Consider the following 19016-nt stretch of genomic DNA (forward strand, 5'->3'; position numbering starts at 1 on the left):
ATAACATTTACCTATTTAATATCATAAAATATATAAATCTATTAATTGGCAATTTATACAGTCAAAATGTTGTTCACAATGATAGGTAAGCTTAAAAACTAAAAAAGAAAAATTAAACTATGCCCCTTTATTAATTAAGTGACACTATACCTATGTCTTCAGTTAGCCTCAGACTTCAGACTAGATCAAGAAAACTTCTTAGACACTTGTAATAACTATTATATAATGGGTGCAATGATTATAAAAATTAAAACAATTAATTTTGTAACATACCTATGTGTGTTATGGGGCCGTGGGGGCATATATATTGTGAAATAGAATTTAGAAGTTAAAAAATCTGCGCATATGGAAATCATAACAATTTTAATTAAATCAAGTATGTTAGTGTGGAAACAATTGAGACTATTATATATTACAAACGTCAAAATATCAGATAATTTACATTTTATAATATATAAATATATAATTAATAATTTTTCTCATTTAATCCAACCAACCATATAATAATTGCATAAGTACCTACCGCTGCATTTGAAATCGAGTAGAATAAATAATTAAACTCGATCCACTGTAAAAGGTATACATGTCAATATTTTAAATTTCAATCAAAATAGTTTTTAAAAAACAGTCATCTAGATTTGCAGGTATAAAATAAATTATCATACCTACCCGCTTCATTCTAAAAGTGACCGCGAAAAATGAACCAGTCATTTTCTAATTAATATGAATTCGTACGATTAGTCTATGGAAATTTTATTATTGAGTGCATAGTACCTAAATCACATATGAAATTTCAGAGTTACCCGATCGCCCACCGTTTATTTTATTTTCTGTTTCCTCGACAACCTGTGACCTATCCCGGTTTCTCATCCTGTAAACCGCAGGAACGCTGCAGATCGAACGCATTCGAGGTCGGCAGCCCTCGGTGCTCATCGTGAATAAGCAATAACTATGAAATGAAGCACTATAACTACCAGACACCTAAGCATCATCAGGAAAAACACGTCAAGGTCATAGACGCCCATTTTTCCCATTGGCCATCACAATAAAATTCGTGACTGCAGTTTAGGACTATTTTAGTCTTTTACTCTTTTACGGTTGTCGGCTACACTGCATTCTGCCCCTGTTTCCCCTTTTCCAATAACCATAATACCTATTAGCCAGTCAACAGTCAGCATTCCTTCGCCATTTGCAAATTGTAATTCATAAAGAGTAAAATATTAAAGTTAATACTTCTTGTTAACGTCAAATCTAGTATTCTCCAAACTACACAACAATCATCGCAACATGAACTTCGGAGGGCAGAATGATAAGTAAGTTATTTATTTCATTATGCAATATGTTTTATTTAATTAGGTATTATTGTAATTATATAATTCGGATATTTGATAACTCTACATTACTATATTCAATATTGTGGTAGGCCAGCCAACGGTAGCCATTTTCTCGTTTGGACTATTTTCGATTTTCCGCTAAAGTCCAGTGGAATCGTTAAATATTACGAAAACATTTCTATAGGTGGTGGGTATTGTTATTTATTTTAAACTGTACACAGGATAGATATTATCACCTACTTATTATAGTAATGTGAAAAAAAGGCAAATCAACTACAATTTCTCAACACGGAAACATGCCTAATCTATAGGTAGCATTTTTATGATGTTTTATCGATTAAAATAAATTGGATGTTTAAATTTATTATATTGTATTAATTAATTTTCAAACTTTTACTTGAAATTTGAATTCGAGCTAATTTTTAGAAAAAGTTTTACTATACATTATATACAAGTTTTATACTTTAAAATTGACATTGAAATATTTGGCTAACAATGGTTTTTTTCTTAAAAATCAATATAATTAAAGAAGTATAAATACTTATTGTATAAAAAAAATAGTATATTACCTAGTTGATATGTACCTGGTAATACATATTTATTACTATTTTTAACTACCATGTTCATTAATTTACTTATTTGTTCTTTTTTGCCATATTTTTTTGTCATTTGAAAGTGTATTTCCCCAAACTGAATACAAGTACCTAGGTATTAATTAAGTTAGTTTTTTTTTTATAATCTAGGTATCATGTTATACAGTTATTATTTTGAATTTTTACAGTGTATCACCAAACAAAGATGAGGCATTGCATGGACGGCATGATGCTCACAAACATCATGATACAATGGGAGAAGTAAGTTAAGCTTAACAATTTATAAATTTGAAATATTTATAAAAATAAAATGTATTGTTTTTATTAGATTGTACAAGGACAAGGACAAGAACTTTCTAATAATGTGAAAAACAATCATGTTGATTTGTTAGTAACTATTAAATTTCTATTAATTGATTTAGATTTTAATTATTTTTATTTTTTATCTAGGGTTGATAATCACGTGAAAGAAGTAAATCCACATTCTGAAAGCTTGGGTACTTATCAAATTGACAAGTATGGAAACTGTGTAGAACGAGATCTTAAGTATCATCACAGCTCTACATAATAACTTAAACAATCTATCAATATTTTAATATTTTATTCCAGATAAATTATAGAAAAAAAAACTAAATGCACAATATAAGGATTTTTTTTTTTAAATTTTTTGATTGCACCTTTTATTAATCAAAATTTTTTTTTTTAGTATAAAATATATTTACTATTAAAACCAACCTTCTTTTTGATTTTGATATTTTTACAGAGTATTTTTTTTTTTTTTTAAATTATGATAATTTAACCATCTAGATATATAAACTTAATTTATTATGTAAGATTTGCACATTTTTTCTACAAATTAACAATTTTCTAAAAGCTGCAGAATACTCTTAGGATAAAATGCATATTTCTGTTAAAGGTAAAATTATATCTGTAAATTCAAAAAAAAGGAACATTTATTAATTATAAAACTACAATTATTACATTTTTAAAATTATTATAATTATATGGTATGATATACCATATCTTTACAGATTCTTAAGTTGTATAATTCACAAACCAATATTAAATATTAAGTTTAAAATTAATGGTAATGCCAACTTCTCAATGTTATTATCAGTTAAGGTGTCTTCAGCTGGACACTAAGTGAATTTATCTATTATTCGTGTTGTTGGTAGTTTGGAAGTTTTTTGGATTTCTTCTATTGTTCCGTTAAAGGTGCATAGAAAGCAATCACTTATTATGTGGAAAATGGACTGTGATGAGTGGGCGTAGTTAGTAAGGACGATCTCTCATTTTTATAGAACATATTTCACGAGTGACCATGCGTCTTGAGCGTACTTAGATGGTTAAGCATTACCCATTTTTGACCATTTTTTGAGCTGTTGTCCAGGTATTGGAACATCCAAGCTTTTAATAAGGCTGCAGATATCTATGCTAAAATTCAGCAACTCTAGTTCCCAATCAGCCATGCCGTCAATGCATGCAGCTTTTTTACGTTGAATATATAGAGTTAAAAAGCTGCAAAGAACCGGAAGCTATTCTGTCATCGACAATTTGACACTGACAGAACCAGAATCCAGAGATAATACACGTAGAGTGATTAGATTGATCATCGATCTTATTACAATGAATACTGAATAGTATTGAATACAATGCAAGCATTGCATTAATACATACTATTTGAATTTAAAATTTAACCGTATCGTATACTATTTGTCTGTATGAGTAGACAGCATTCTGGAGAAGCAGAGGACAGAGGCATACTTTGCGGCAGAGGAGACTAGTGTAGTAGCGCTAAAATCGATGTTTTCAGTGTAGGCATCGCTACTTTCTAGGTTGAGTCAGCTAATTTATGGATAATGTTATTTTTCGTTTTGAGCTTAGCAGTAGACATTAGTAATGTACTATGTAATATTGAGTAAGTACTAAGTAGTTAGTGTTCTGTAATCTCGATGTGTTGTATAAAAGTTAACACTTCACTGTTCATCAAGTGTCATTCCTAGGTACTTCGGAGGTGTATCGTATTCAAATTTAAGTCTTTTTCCACCAAATTGAATTTGTGGTTTGTATTTTGCTAATCGGTTGCTCAAGTGGAATGTTGCTACTATGGTTTTATGTATATCGGGTATGAACCGTAATTTACATAAATAATCTGATATTAGTCTAGATGTTTCATTAGTATTCTATTATTAGTACCCTAGGTGCAGTTTGTAATTTGTATACACAAAATTTCATTTTATCAATTAGCTAAAATATACGGATCCTTAGTTAACAGACTGTGCTTTTAACATCTCCCGTCAACTATGCAAGCAAATAAACTGAATTTTTAAAATATAAATGGATGACACAATAACTTTGAAACAATTGGGAATTTTTGATTAGTGACTAACATGCTTAACTTGATGAAGAATCAGTACAGTACAAGTGAGTGGGTATTAAATAACCATTTAAAATAGATCAATTCACTTACTGTTTGCACAATCTAATGTATTAAAATTTAGTTTTATAATAGATTAATTTACTTTTATATTATTGATAACAACTCAAGATTGGGTCTATTGAACACAAATTTTGTTTTTGAGTGTGGTTCAGAGAAAAAAACAAAGTGCACAGCATCCTCTTTTATATGTTTTTTTAAACTTGAAATTTTAAGCTATTAAGTAGCTATTAAGAACATAACTTAATCTATTTAATACTAAATTCAATACTGTCAGTGATTTAGCCAACATTTTTAATTGGTGGTGGGGGATTAAGGTTAAGGTATATACCAGGGATAGACAACTCAAAATTGTAGCAGGCTGGAACATAGAAAACAAAAAAAAAAAATTAACCATAGTCTTCTTGTTGTGATCACTTATTTACTGAATAATTAAATAAAAATCAATGAGAGGGGACTTACAACACCCCTCCTTGCTATGTCACTAAGTACTAATATATAGCAGCTCATACCATTCTCCAGCATATAGTCACTATCTGTGTTAACTACTTTAATGATAAAGGGTACTTGTACTTCACAGTACCAATTGTATTATGCCTTAGTTTATAACTAACTACATTTTCATTTATGTACTTTTATTTTTAACTTTCTTATTTACTCATCACACGGATTGTTAAATTATTTTTTTGTAATTTTATTTACTGTTGTGGATTTGGAATTTAATAAAATTATTTGTATGACATCGACATGATATCATTATAATAATTATTAATTAATAATCGTATGTTTTAAATATTTTATTATACTAAATTAATTAGTAGCAAATTAATTTCATTTAGAATAAATTTATGGTTTATTTATTAAATAGATCACAGTTTGTAGGTACCTATGTACTATAGAGTAAATAGGTTTAAATTTGGTTCAAAATTAGTATTTGATCTTAAAATAATATAAATAAGACATAATTGTTATTCGTTACTTTTTTTTTTACAAACACTAATTTAATCTGATATTGCTTAACAAGTTATAACTGTTGCCTTGACATAATTTCATACAAGTTTGAGAAAAGCTCATGCAAAATACAAATATCTATTTTAGAGGGGAATGTTATTGTCGATTTCCACAAAAAAATAATTATTTTTACTGCAGATTTACTTCAGATACATAAATGAAAACTGCAACAAACATTTTAAAAGTCTTAAGACTTCTATTTTTGGTTTTTAAATTAAATTTATAGTTAGATTATTTTAAACTTTAAAAGTAAGATTAATATTAAATAATAAACAACTTTTTATAGTTAAAAGCAAGAATTTAATATGATAAATATGCATGGTTATTATGGCATATGAATAAAATTAATTTTGTTAAAATATTTAAACGGTTATTTAAATATTTTCTACAGACTGTAAATATCTTTTAGAAAAAAAATAGTATTAAATTTGCTAAAGAAATAAGAAAAGTGAATTATGAATAATGTAATATTATGAGTATATTGTTAGATATTTAGTGAAGCTGTGATTATATTTAAGATCTTGTTCCACACAGTTTCCATGCTTGTCTATTTGATACATGCCCAAACTTTCAGAATATGGATTTACTTCTTTCATGTAATCATCAATCCTTAACATAAAAAAAAGAACAATAATTATAAATAATCTAAACCAATTTATTGAAATGTAATAATTACTAACAAGTCAATACAATTGTTCTTCACATTATTAAGAAACTCTTGCTTTAAGCTTGTACAATCTAATAGAAAAATATATTTTATTTTCATAAATATTTAAAATCTATAAATTATTAAACTACTTTACCCATTGTGTCATGATGTTTATGAGCATCATGTTGTCCATGCTTTCTCTCATTTTTGTTTGACAATAACCTGTATACATTTTAAATAACAAAAAAAAATATATAAAGATATTTGTTACAATTTGTATAAAATGTAGCTTATTAAAAAAAAAAAAGAAGCAATACATTCTGTTCAAACAATAAATCCTTGAATGTCAAAAGATATCATTAAAAAAAAAAAAAACATATTAATTAATAATTGAACTGATAAAAAAATATTACTTTATGTGGATTAATAATGGGTATAATGATAAAAAAACATAATTTGTTAATGGAATTTATCTGTAACAATATTCTGTTGTCTACTAGTAAGAATACCAAAAGAAAAAAAAATTTATATTTTAATAGTATAAAACTGTGGAATTTCAATATAAAGTAATTTTAATCAAAGAATATTTGAAATCTATTAGGTTTAATTAAATATTATCATACTCATTATTTTACGTTTTTCAAGCCTACTTAATAGATTTTAGATATAATTATTAATTTTATTGTTATTTTTTCATTTATATGAATATATACAATCAGTAAAAATATTTACAATGAGCATATGTGAGAAAAAAGAAAAATAATAATGAATTAATAATTATTTATAATTTGAAAAGGGCTTTGACAAGAAAATGGCCGCCAGACAATTGATTCATAATAATCATATTATGGTAAATAAGGAAATATACTCGTACTGATCTCGTAGTATAATGGTCAACTCGTTAACTCACTCGTCAGTTTACTGGCTGAAGTTTATGTTACAATGCTTCCCATTGTCTTTTTGACAAAATTTTTAAATCTTAATCTCAGTAAGACGTATTATTACTTCGATTTTCTATCGTATTGTCGTAGATGTTTTAGAAAGCCACGGGCATATAAATGACTGATGAGTATTTTGAAGTTTTTCAATTTCCTGACGAATTCTGTAATTCTCGGTTTGTACTTTGCTATCATCACTTATTTAGTTGTTTACGACGATAACTGAGCATATAGGACGACAACAACGTACGCTGACCTTGAGCGCATTTCAAATCTACCCCACTAACCGAGTAAGTTCCGACCGGCTGGCATACCAGTGAGGACTACCAGGGTGATAACTACTTTCTGCAGTTCTTTGTAATTTACACATCAAATTTTTGTACTAGTTAGGATTAAATGTATTTTATTTTTTTCTTCTCAAAACAATTGACTAGTTATGTAATTTCCATTTTACAATGACCATTGTACATTTGTACGCCGTACGGTTAAAGGACTTGAACGTCAATAATGCAATAGTGCGACGCATTTACGAGATTATAAAATATAATTCATAGTCTTGTCGGGAAAAGGCAATTTTCAAGGTACAAAGATTATAATAACAATCTTATATTAATGATGTTATTTTGATTATTTTGCACCATATAAGACAGTTTAATTTTATTAATATTTATTACACATCTGTACTTCGTGTCACTGTACTTGCAGAGCTGCGCTGCTCAAGATATGGGTACGCGGAAAACGAGACCCCATTTCTACGGAAAAAATGATTCGGGATTTTACCCAACACAACACATTTTTTCTTCACAAAAAATAAAAATGTTTAAACAATTCGGAGGTGTGTTTGACGTTAGTAGTTGGTAGTTGGTACTTGATAGTTTGGAGTACTCAATTTGGAGTGGAGGTTACCTGATATTTTCTTGTCGGTCTCGTCAACAGCCTGCCCGAGCTCCATAACGATTAACCGTCAATGTCCGCCATTAAGTTAAACGTACGTTGATCGGTGATCATTCAGCTCATTGTGAATTGCGCTGTCTTGAAACAATCAGCATTTCTGAATATCGAATAATCAAAACCGACTATCGCAGAAAAAAATATTTGGCGCCCTTCTTTAAATTTCAAACGATTATTCCATTATATTATTAATTGTATTCACGCCTTAAGGTTTAATTTATCCGTTAGTCTCACAGCTAACAAGACAAAGATGGAGTTTAATTTCAATATCGGAACCGTGGTCACCAATGAAGTTCTGAAGATTAACAACAAACTAACGGTCGAAGGACATGAAAAAAACGATGAGTGAGTATCTACATAAAAACTAAAAACATATCAAAAAAGATAGGCCGGTGGTAGGTATCATTTTGTTGTTCAGAAGGTGTCGAGGAAATGATTTAGTGTAATTTGAATTAAGTGATACATGATTGTATACGAAAAATGATTTTGTTAGTCTTTATGAGTTATGACTATATCATTAGGTAAATTTAAAGATACGTTTTTTAATATTTATATTAAAATAATTAATTTTTCAATTAATAATATGGTAGGTTGATTTAATTAGTAAAATTCGTAATATGCGTTAAAGTTTACGCGAATAATGTTTTTGAATTTTAACAAAATAATTAACACATTCATTTTTAAATATTTAAATATTTCATTAATATTTAATCTTAAAATATCTATTAAAATAATTGTGTATATATATTTTAAATTTTTCATCAAATATAATTTCTTATGACTTAAGAAAAGATATTTAAAAGGTATAAAAAGATATTTTTTATAAATTATAAACTTCAAAATGGTTTGCAAGTTTTTTTCTAATTTCGTCTTGATTTATTTTAAATGCATGTAAAAAAAATCGTGTTCGTATTTTTATTTTTTAATAATATGTATAATAAAAATAAAAGAACAATAAATTATGTAGAATTTTGTATTACATTTTAAATTTTTTTAATCAAAAGAAAATTTTTTTTGTTGATATGTTATTAAGAAATAAATCAAACAAAAATCGAAAATTTCAATTGTTTATAAATAACTAAAAAAAAAAAAAATCAAAATATTTTGAAAATTATACTATGACGTATAATAAAATGGTAATATAAACATTTGGCATAAATTTCAAATGTTAATTATTAATTGTTTTTGAACAACGACAAAATAATATAAATCTTTTGAGGAGAATAATTATTTTACGGGCGAAATGCAATATCATTAAAATGTTGTTCCAAACGCTTGTAAAATATGAATTTGACTTTGGTAAAAAAAGTTTCTTTTACTGAAGGTTAAAAATCTTAAAAAGAAACTTGTTTTAAGTTTTCAAATCTTAGGTATAATTATTTTAAGTTTTATAAATTTTTAACTTCAAAATAATTTTTTAATTTTCGCGATTTTGACAAAATTTGTTAGAATTTGTGGATTTACGTTCAACTTTATTTTTTATTTCTATAAATAACTTACAGAGAACCTAACTCTAACTCATTATTTCTTTATCAAAATTTATTTAAAAACACTTAATCGAAAATTTCAATTGTTTTTACTTTTTAGTACCACAAAAAGTCAAAATATTTTGAAAATTATACCATCTATAGAAAATTATAATATTAACATTTCGTGAAAATTTCAAGTTTCTACAGTGAGTTATAACCCTTAAAAGTGCCAACTAGATCCAAATTCGTAAACAGAAACCATTTCTTAGGCCTTAAAATTGAAAATCAAAGTATTTTTACTTTCCCGAAGTTCAGGTATCTATAATAGATAAAAAAAAAAAAATTGTATAATCAATAGTTATTGTTTTGAATCCTAAAGCTGTTAATATTTTTATTTAGGATAGATAGTAGGTTCTACAATTTTTTGAGAAAAAAAAATTGTTATTTTTTCACCTTGAGTAGAGGTTTAATATATTATTATCCCAACTAGAATCATAAAAATATAACCAAATCACAGTAGATGTTCAGATATTACTATTATTGTTATTTTATATTTATTTATATGTTTTTATTTTTATAGATTAAAAAACATAATGAAATTGATCATTGACGAAATGGGTAAAGCATCAGCTGTATCACAAGAGTTAAAGTTGCCAATCACCAGCGCCAATAGACTTATCAATTCTGATCATGTAATTTATATGATGACTGAACACAATAAGCCAGAGTAGGATATATATATAATATATTATTTTGTTTTCGATTAATTTATTTATGGTTTCTAGCTATGATTACTGTATTTGTATTTTCTTAACTAGGCATTTTGCTGTTGTTGGATTTTTGAAGATGGGATGGAAGAAATTGTTTCTTTATGACAAACAAGCTTCTCGGTCAGAAGCCAAGGTCTATTGTTTGTTGGATTTTTACATACATGAACGCAGGCAGCGTAAAGGTTATGGAATTCGCTTAATGGAATGTATGCTACAGGTATAACTTAATTTTTTTATAATTATTATTTTCATATTATTCTAAAAATGTTTATTGACCTTTAAAAATAACAATTCAAAATGTTTAGGATGTTGGTTTAGAGGCCAAACATTTAGCTATTGATAAGCCAACAAAAAAATTATTGCAGTTTATGTGGAAGCATTTTCAATTATCTAAATTGGTAAACCAGGGAAATAATTTTGTTATCTTTGAAGAGTTTTTTCAAAACACACGTAAGAAATTTTAATATTTTAGAGCTATAATTTTTTTTTACTGTTAATTAATATTTTAATTTACAGCCAAAGAAGAAAATAACCATGACCATACTGGAAATCGGTATAAATATTATTTAAAAAACTAAATTTTAGTAAATTTTATTTTAAAATAACCAATTTTTTATTTTCTTAGTGCTGAAGCATATAAGAGTCAATCAATGTTTGGACGGCATGGAGCTCATAAACATCATGATTCAATGGGCGAAGTAAGTTTTAATTTTAGTTATACTAATTAAAGTTATTTATAATACTTATAAATTGTTATTGTTTATAATTTTAGATTTTACAGGGCGAAGGTGACGCTGCATTTGTTAAGTTTAAATACAACCATGACAGTGATGTGTTAGTATTCAAATTAATTATTATTTTGAATTCATAAAATTTTTTAAATGAAATTTCTTTTGATTAATTTAGTGTTGATAATCAATTCAAGGAAGTGAATCCACATCCTGAAAGTAAAGGTGCATTTAAAACTGACAAGGATGGATACTCAGTAAAACGAGATCTTAAATTCCATCACAATTCTTTGTGGTAACTTAAATTGACAACATTTCCAAATAATTGCACTATGTGTTGTGTCCTTATGCATAAATTTCATATCCAAATGAATATTTCGAATTTTACAATTATGAACTTTTTTTATACTTAAAACAATTTAAATTACAAATAATTTGTAGAGTAATTATTTATTATTTTAATTTTTAATTTTCTACAAAATGCAGTTATTTAACTTAAAAAGTTTTACATTTTAATTCATTTTTAACAATTTTTATTCTTATTATAACTTGTATTGTGTCTTTTTACCTTAGTAACTTATAGCACAAAGTTCAAATATTAATTTTAATAATTCTAATGATATAGACTTGAATTTTTATATAATTACTTCACTAAACCCTAAAATGTTTATTGTAATGAGTAGTTACTATAACTATTTAGTATTTATATAAATAATTATACTTGTATGATGTAAATTTAAGAATAAAACTTAACTCTTTTAATTGGTTTGTATGATGTTAATATAAATTATAATGCGATAGAGATGATTTCTATAGAAATCTTTTTACCCATATGTACTTTATATCAGTGTTTCCTAACCTTTTTTTTACTTAACATCCTTTTTAAGTTTTCAAATATCTCCATTGCCCCACCCCTTAATAAAATTGAAAAAATTTTAATTTTATTTTTATATACTAAATTTGTATAGTATGTATAAACATACTTGCATAGTTCTGTATCTTACTTATCATACCTACATTATCTTAAATTATTTTTTAATGTATTTTGCAGTTACCTATTCACGTCATCATTGCTTTAAGTAACTAAACAACAACAATTAATTTATAATATTAGGTTACAGTTCTTGAAGTCCAGATTTTAAATTACTGAAATTTATGATTATTGCTTTTTTTATGCATAATGTCATGGACGTCAGCCATCTACCTGCAATTGACATGGTTGAACATTATTGACTTCATTTTTGTAGTTTTAAGTAACCATTTAATAATATTGTTCTTGGTATAAACGGTTTTTAGACTTACTGTATTTTTAATATATTTTTTAAAATCTTAAGTGACAAAATATCTCTATTATACTTTTATATAAAAAGTATCTAAATAGAATATGATGTTAACCAATAAAAAATATATGATAGTTAAAAATAAGAGTGAGGATTTTAGAGTTGAATAATGCTATTTAGTGGGTACATTGTGCATTATGTACTTGTAAAAAACCAAATAAATTATAAATTTTATTGAAATTAAAGCAATTGAATCACTTATATTTATTTATAAATTATAATTGGTTAAAACTGAACTATTTTTAGTGAATTAGAACAATGTTAAATAGAATTAATAGTTGCCTTTTACATTTTTCAGAAGAATGAGCGTTAAAAATTGTTTATAGTGTAGTTTTCAAGATGTGATAATAACCAATTGTTTTCCTGAAAATAAGCAAAAATAGTTTTTTTGAATTTCTATTTATTTCTACATTCTACACTATACAAAAATTTTAAGACAAATATTATTTTCACGACATGTCATAACTTAAAAGTACTTGAAATACCAAACCATAATATAATATGTATATTTATATTAAATTAGCAATACTTAAAATGGATCAACTTGAATTGTGTATCATTGATATTTGGTACTTATCCTTCAAAATTATGATTAAGCAGCTAAATACAAATAATATTATTTAATGCAAGATGCAAATTTTAATTATGGTACATTAAACCATTTGAAGAACTATCAGAAATAGGTGTGTATTCTAAGCAGTTTTTAGTATAATTTGTATATTTATATAGATTATATTATAGTTAAATTCAAAATTATAAAGATAAAGTAGATGTTTTTTTTTTTTTTTAATGACAACTAGAACATTAAGTTTAAGTATTATTACAATAAAAATGTTGTCAGTCAAGATACATAAATAACTTTATAGTTATATAACTATTAAAGAGGTAGGTAAGTATACTCAATAGGTACTAACTATTAGCTAATACATTGCAATTGTTCCTAATACCTATTGAAAACAATTGAAAGTAAGTAACTAGAAATAATTTTCATAAATTACCTATATTTAATGAAATAAAAGCTCAAACCATTTTTGGATTCTAGGTAATGAAAATTTTCTCAAGAAAATCCAATAATTATTTGGCTTTCATCGTGTTTATTTTTTTTACCGTTTTTATTACAGTCAGATTGCTGGCATAATAATATACTGTAGTGTACTGTACATGTTGACATTTATGCATCTCCCGCAGGAACGCTATGTGTATAGGCTATAGGGGAAAAACGTAAGAATTTATTCAAGGTTACGTTAACGACATCTACTACTACCACCCCTCGGAACCACTTATTATAATTTATAACCGACTAACGCTGAAACTTGAACGCGCACTAGTTGCAGACCTACATCATATATTCCATTTAATTTATATAAGTAATAAACATTATATTTATGATTATTAGATATAACTTTTTAAATCTATTGAATTTTTCGATTACAGACCTAAATAGTTATATACTTGAACGGTACTTGGAGGATTATATTGATAATTATATCGTATAATTATTAATAATGGACTTCAATAACGACAATAACCACTATAATGAAGTACAGAAGACAGAGGACCATGACGCGTCGCCAACTGCCGTGGAACGCGTGGAAGTCGCCGAGTTAATTATTCATTGACTTTTATATTAACACATTAATGCGTTATTACTTCTTAATTATAATATTTTTAATTGAAATTTCAAGTAGATAATACAATTTACAAGTATACTCTACTTGACAATAAATCAATAATTATGATTTTGGGTATAAGAATCCATCGAGTTACGCTTGGCCATGAAATAATATGATTTTCAAAAAAATTATTCTCTTAATTTTTTTCAACCGTTACAAATTTTTTTTCTATGTGTAGCATCACTTACTAACAATCGCTCTTTTACTGTTAACGTTTTTAATGTTTTTATTGTTGTTTCGTTTTACAGCGGCCATTATGACATTTTCCGTTGATTAGTTGTTCGACTTTAATTTGAATTCCTGTCATTTTCAATTATGTATTTACGTATATATTATATAGATTAAGTTCGCGATTTTATACAATTAGGTACCTAGGTATCGCTAAATTTCTATTATTCTCCGTTTGAAACATATCACCATGTTTTTTTATGACATTCACTAGATTAAGACATATAAGTAATGGATTTGTTGAAAACATTTATTTTATAAGCGTGAAATCAAAAATTATGTGTTTTTTTTTAAAAGTTAACTTTTTAAATTTTTTTAGCATATCGGAGTATAAACCAAGATTTGGACGACACGAAGCTCATAAACGTCAAGATACTATGGGTGAAGTGAGTTATTTAATAAATATGTTGTAAAATTATGTAGGATATAAGAATGCATCAACAATGAGTAAATAAATATTTATTTATTATTTTATTTTTTTTATGAGATTTTAATTAGAATTTTATAATATCTCAAAAATTATTGGAATATACATTTAATTAATTTACACGTAAAATGGTGAAGCTCACACTATTAAATTTAAAAAAATAATTTTTTAAACATGATTTAATGACTCATAATAATTATTCCATTACCTACATTTTAGTTAACCATTAAATATTTAAAATAAATGTTTGTACAATTAGATATTATCTGTGCATAATTATTAAATTACTACATTAAAGTACTACACATTTTTAGTGTTTATTATTATATACAGATTGTATTTTTTTTTAATAATAATAAAATAAAATAAAATAATTGTTGCTGTTTGTAGATTGTTCAAAACTGTACTGATACTATGAAATTTAAGTACAATATTGACAATGATTTGTAAGTATACCAATTATAATTTTCAGTTGTTTAGATTTGTATTAATTGTATTTTTTTAAAACTTATATCTAGTGTTGATAGTCGATTCAAAGAATTGATCCCACATCCTGAAGTTGTTGGTGTAATTCAGACTGATAAGTATGGAAATTCTGTGAAGCGAGATCTAAAATTCCACCATAGCACTTTATGGTAATAAATAGACTTAGAAATTAGCAAAAATCTATGTTTAATAATTATTTGACTCTCACTTAATTCATGTCATATGTTTTAAAAACAATACAAAACCTCAAGCCTTAAAAGTTAATTTTAAGTAACTAATTATTTTTGAAAGTAATGTATCATTATTTTTACTGAATAACTAGTACTTTCATAACTATAATTTTTATAATATGGTTAAGTTATAGTTAACTGTATTGAATTTTAATTCTTTTTATTATATTTTAGGTAATTTCTACTTATCAATTTGTACTTTTAAATCAAATAAAAAGAAACATGTTTAAAACTCATTTTAATAATAAATACAATACTACAATACCTATTACACTTGTAGTATAAAAGCTAAATAGTTTATTTATATTTTATACTTTTGATAATTATATTATACATTTATATATATGATATAGATACATTTTTTGCATAATTAAACTCTATTCAGTTTATAGATAGTAAAACAAGTACTTAGGTATTATAGACTTGACTGTTAAAATTTACAGAAGTTTGTTTTATTATTTGTATAAGTTATATTGTTAGTATATTATCGACACTTCATTAAAGATGAAGAAGATATGTTAGAGTTTTGTGATTGGAGTTGATTGTAATTTGTAACTAGGTATTTATTATACCAGGTAGTTGACCAGTGGCGTATTTATGGTGGAGGAGAATGATATGGTCGATATGTGCAATATGTGCATAGATCTTTATCCCTTTGTCTTATTTTGTTTACTATATTGATTATTGATATAATAAAATAATTGAAAATGCTTCACTTTACTGTAATACTGAATGTTAATGTATTAAACATTTGAAAATATTGTGATCAATGCCCGTAGTCCATACACTGCTACCTATTACTGTTTAATATGATTGAAAATGTTTCGTTTCGTAGAATATTGTTCTAATTGTCTATATCAGAGGTCTCCAAACTTTTTTTATCCGAGGGCCACATAAAATAAAAAAAGCTCTTAGCGGGCCAAAATGTATGAATACATTTAATTTTCGTATATAATTTATAAATTACAGCTAATACAGCTGATAATTGCTAGTGCGCGCGATAACGACTATGAAAACTAGGTATATATATTTTTAGAATATTTTCCGTTGGCGGGTCGGTGAAAACTTATTCGGGGGCCGCATCCGGCCCGCGGGCCGTAGTTTGGAGACCTCTGGTCTATATAATATAACTATGCTTCTAATAAAGCGGTTGTTATTTTAAGGCAATAGTTCATGGATCCTTAGTAAAAATGATAAACATTATACGATATTTGAATATTTAGCGACTCATTTAGTACTTTTATTTTATAATGCATGAACAATTTAAAAATAATTAGTTATTACTAGGCGATGGCATATTTTAGGCATGTCATAATTTATAGCAAAATATATTGTAATATATTTATTTATAAATATAAATTTTCGTTTTAAATAATTCTAATAATACAACAGAATACAGATAACAATTAATTTATTATAACAATAAAATTCGAGTTATTTTTATTATTTATTAATTATTATTCTTCTAGCATAACTCATCTTATTTTTTACCACTTAATATAACTTATGTCACAAACCCACGCTAGTGCACTACTAGGACTAGGGATGGCAAAATTGTTTTCAACCTTTATAAGTATAAAAACTGAATAACGATTTGACGATTTATCGTTCAGAAACATATCAATATATTTTTAGATTTTTTTAGTTTTATTTTTCATTATTAAAATATAACATAATTGAAGTCTAAAATCGTTCTGAGCGTTGGCCTAATTTAATAGTATTTTTAGTATTTCAGTACTATTGTTTCATCAGTGCAAATTGATACATTTAAGTAAGCATCATTTTTATGCTAACAATGTGTACACATTGTATAACTCAAATATAAGAATTTAAAAAAAGTGTATCGAATTATAAAGTATGAAATAACAGAAATAAAATGTAATTAATATTCCTACATTATTAAGTACTTACCATATAAACATAAATCAAGGAATTGAGTAAAAATAATAACTTAAATAATAATAATAGTTTAATTTTAACAATTATAATATAGGTAATATTAAATAGGTAGTCTATTCCTAAACCTAAAAGAGTCGTCAACAGATCCTAAGAACAATAACTTGGAAAGTCTTGACCGAATCAGTCTTAGGCTGTTGAGAATTTACACGTTAGTCAAACAACTAACAATGGGTAGGACATTGCTGACAGTGACATAATTTTTTTATAACATCTTAATTTTTACCATTTCTAGAGGACGAAAAACTACAATTATGCCTTGGACTTCTTGCTGCTAAAATCATTTCAGGGTCATTTGGACAGCATTATATCTACAATAATTGTTGATAGTTCGACAAATCTTTCAAGCACGTACTAGACGCTATTCCTACAGGTACTCACATCAAATCATATTATTTTTTAGATAAAAAATTATTGATGCATTAATATTTTGCCATCTTTAACTCAAGATGGCTGTCAATAAATTTATTGCATGAAACGGCTTGGCCTTTTGGAAATTTTGTAAGAAATGAAAGAAAAATCATATAAATATTTTATGCAATTATGAAACTGCGTAAATTAATAGGTATTATATAATATTTAAAAAACATAGAAGTAAATTCATGAATTTAAGAAATAAATAGAAATAAATTTTTCTTGGAGTTAGGGCGGCATATTTAAAAGGTTCTAGGGCGGCACCTATTCTAAATTCGGTACTGGGTATGTGTTATTGTTACTTGTACACATAGGTATGATAATTAAATTACAACTAACTAAATGGTTTAATTTTTAACAAATATATGCGTCTGAAAAATTTTAAATATTCAACATTCATTTAATAGTTTGTAAGAAAGTTATTTATAACGTGCGCTTACATGATATATTTTTTTTATATGAGTATATTTGTGACAAACCTTTAGAATTGATCATTTTACGGATTCTGTACGTGCGGACAAAGAACGTCACTATGAATCAGTGCATCGCAGTATGATATGCGGCGAATTTGGTTAATTCAACGATTTGAACACGGATATGATAAAAAAAAATGTATGCCTTTATAGTGTTATTATTTATTCATAGATTGTACGAGGTGAAGACGGTTGCTGATTCTATAAAGTGCAAATGTGCAATCATTTTGAAATGAGTAATGACAATAATAACAGTTAACAATAGGTAACTTTAACTTGTTAAGTTAACAAGTACACTTATAAGGTAGGAACCTTTTTTTTAAATGTTCAACAATTTAGATTTTGAAACTGTTAATAATTTCAAAACCGAGAAGTTAGGGAGCTTTGAGCTGAGCTTAGTACGCGGCGTTGAAAATAATACACGATGGTTACTTGGATAAATTATTGGTTTCATATCCATATTCTTAATGTTAACTCAACATTTTGTATTATTATCACAACACAATAATGCTAGTTTTATAACATACTGTTATTTTTTTTAAGTTTATCGTATTTACACGAGTGTCGAGTAGGTATCTAATCTTGTAGTAATCGTCGGTAGCATAGGTGGATATATGATTGGATTTTAGGGGGGGGGCTTAAATCTTTCTTTGCATTGTTACAATATAGGTATAAATTTAAAACTTTGAAAAATGTTCAATAATTTTGGGAGGCTTTCAATTTTTTTTTTGAGGAAGGGGGTTAAGCCCTCCAAGCACCTCCCAATCACCGACTCTGTAAGTTAAGAAAACCGTGGTCTGCACATTATAGTGTATATAGGTAGTGCATAATCGTTTGCAATTACCTATAATACCTCGAGTGACATGATAATCGATTTGTCGTAACTCGTAAATACATATGGTTGAACTG

At 26.3% G+C, this 19016-nt stretch overlaps 3 protein-coding genes across 4 annotated transcripts; all 3 read left to right on the plus strand.

Annotated features, from left to right (window-relative positions):
- The first annotated feature begins 1014 nt into the window (after positions 1–1014).
- On the plus strand, positions 1015–2568 carry LOC112596985. Its single transcript, XM_025342877.1, has 4 exons — positions 1015–1313; positions 2116–2188; positions 2256–2314; positions 2378–2568. Exons 1-4 carry the CDS (start codon positions 1288–1290, stop codon positions 2493–2495), a joined length of 276 nt encoding a protein of 91 aa, XP_025198662.1. The 5' UTR covers positions 1015–1287; the 3' UTR covers positions 2496–2568.
- A 4836-nt stretch (positions 2569–7404) lies between these two features.
- On the plus strand, positions 7405–11241 carry LOC112596993 (alpha-tubulin N-acetyltransferase 1-like). Of its 2 annotated transcripts, none has more exons than XM_025342891.1 (8): positions 7405–8258; positions 9963–10109; positions 10168–10369; positions 10458–10602; positions 10669–10705; positions 10778–10850; positions 10925–10986; positions 11059–11241. In XM_025342891.1, the coding sequence occupies exons 1-8, from the start codon at positions 8164–8166 to the stop codon at positions 11177–11179; spliced, it is 882 nt and encodes a 293-aa protein (XP_025198676.1). In that variant the 5' UTR covers positions 7405–8163; the 3' UTR covers positions 11180–11241. The 2 variants fall into 2 exon arrangements, with proteins under 2 accessions (XP_025198676.1, XP_025198677.1); XM_025342892.1 differs by having other exon boundaries at positions 8164–8258; positions 10201–10369; positions 11059–11179.
- Positions 11242–13725: 2484 nt separating this feature from the next.
- LOC112596994 lies at positions 13726–15187 on the plus strand. Its single transcript, XM_025342893.1, has 4 exons — positions 13726–13823; positions 14441–14507; positions 14939–14994; positions 15067–15187. Exons 1-4 carry the CDS (start codon positions 13726–13728, stop codon positions 15185–15187), a joined length of 342 nt encoding a protein of 113 aa, XP_025198678.1.
- The last annotated feature ends 3829 nt before the right edge of the window (positions 15188–19016 follow it).

The sequence above is a fragment of the Melanaphis sacchari genome, unplaced genomic scaffold, assembly GCF_002803265.2.
Source record: "Melanaphis sacchari strain LSU unplaced genomic scaffold, SCAv2.0 Contig36_pilon_pilon, whole genome shotgun sequence".
Taxonomy (NCBI): Eukaryota; Metazoa; Arthropoda; class Insecta; order Hemiptera; family Aphididae; genus Melanaphis; species Melanaphis sacchari.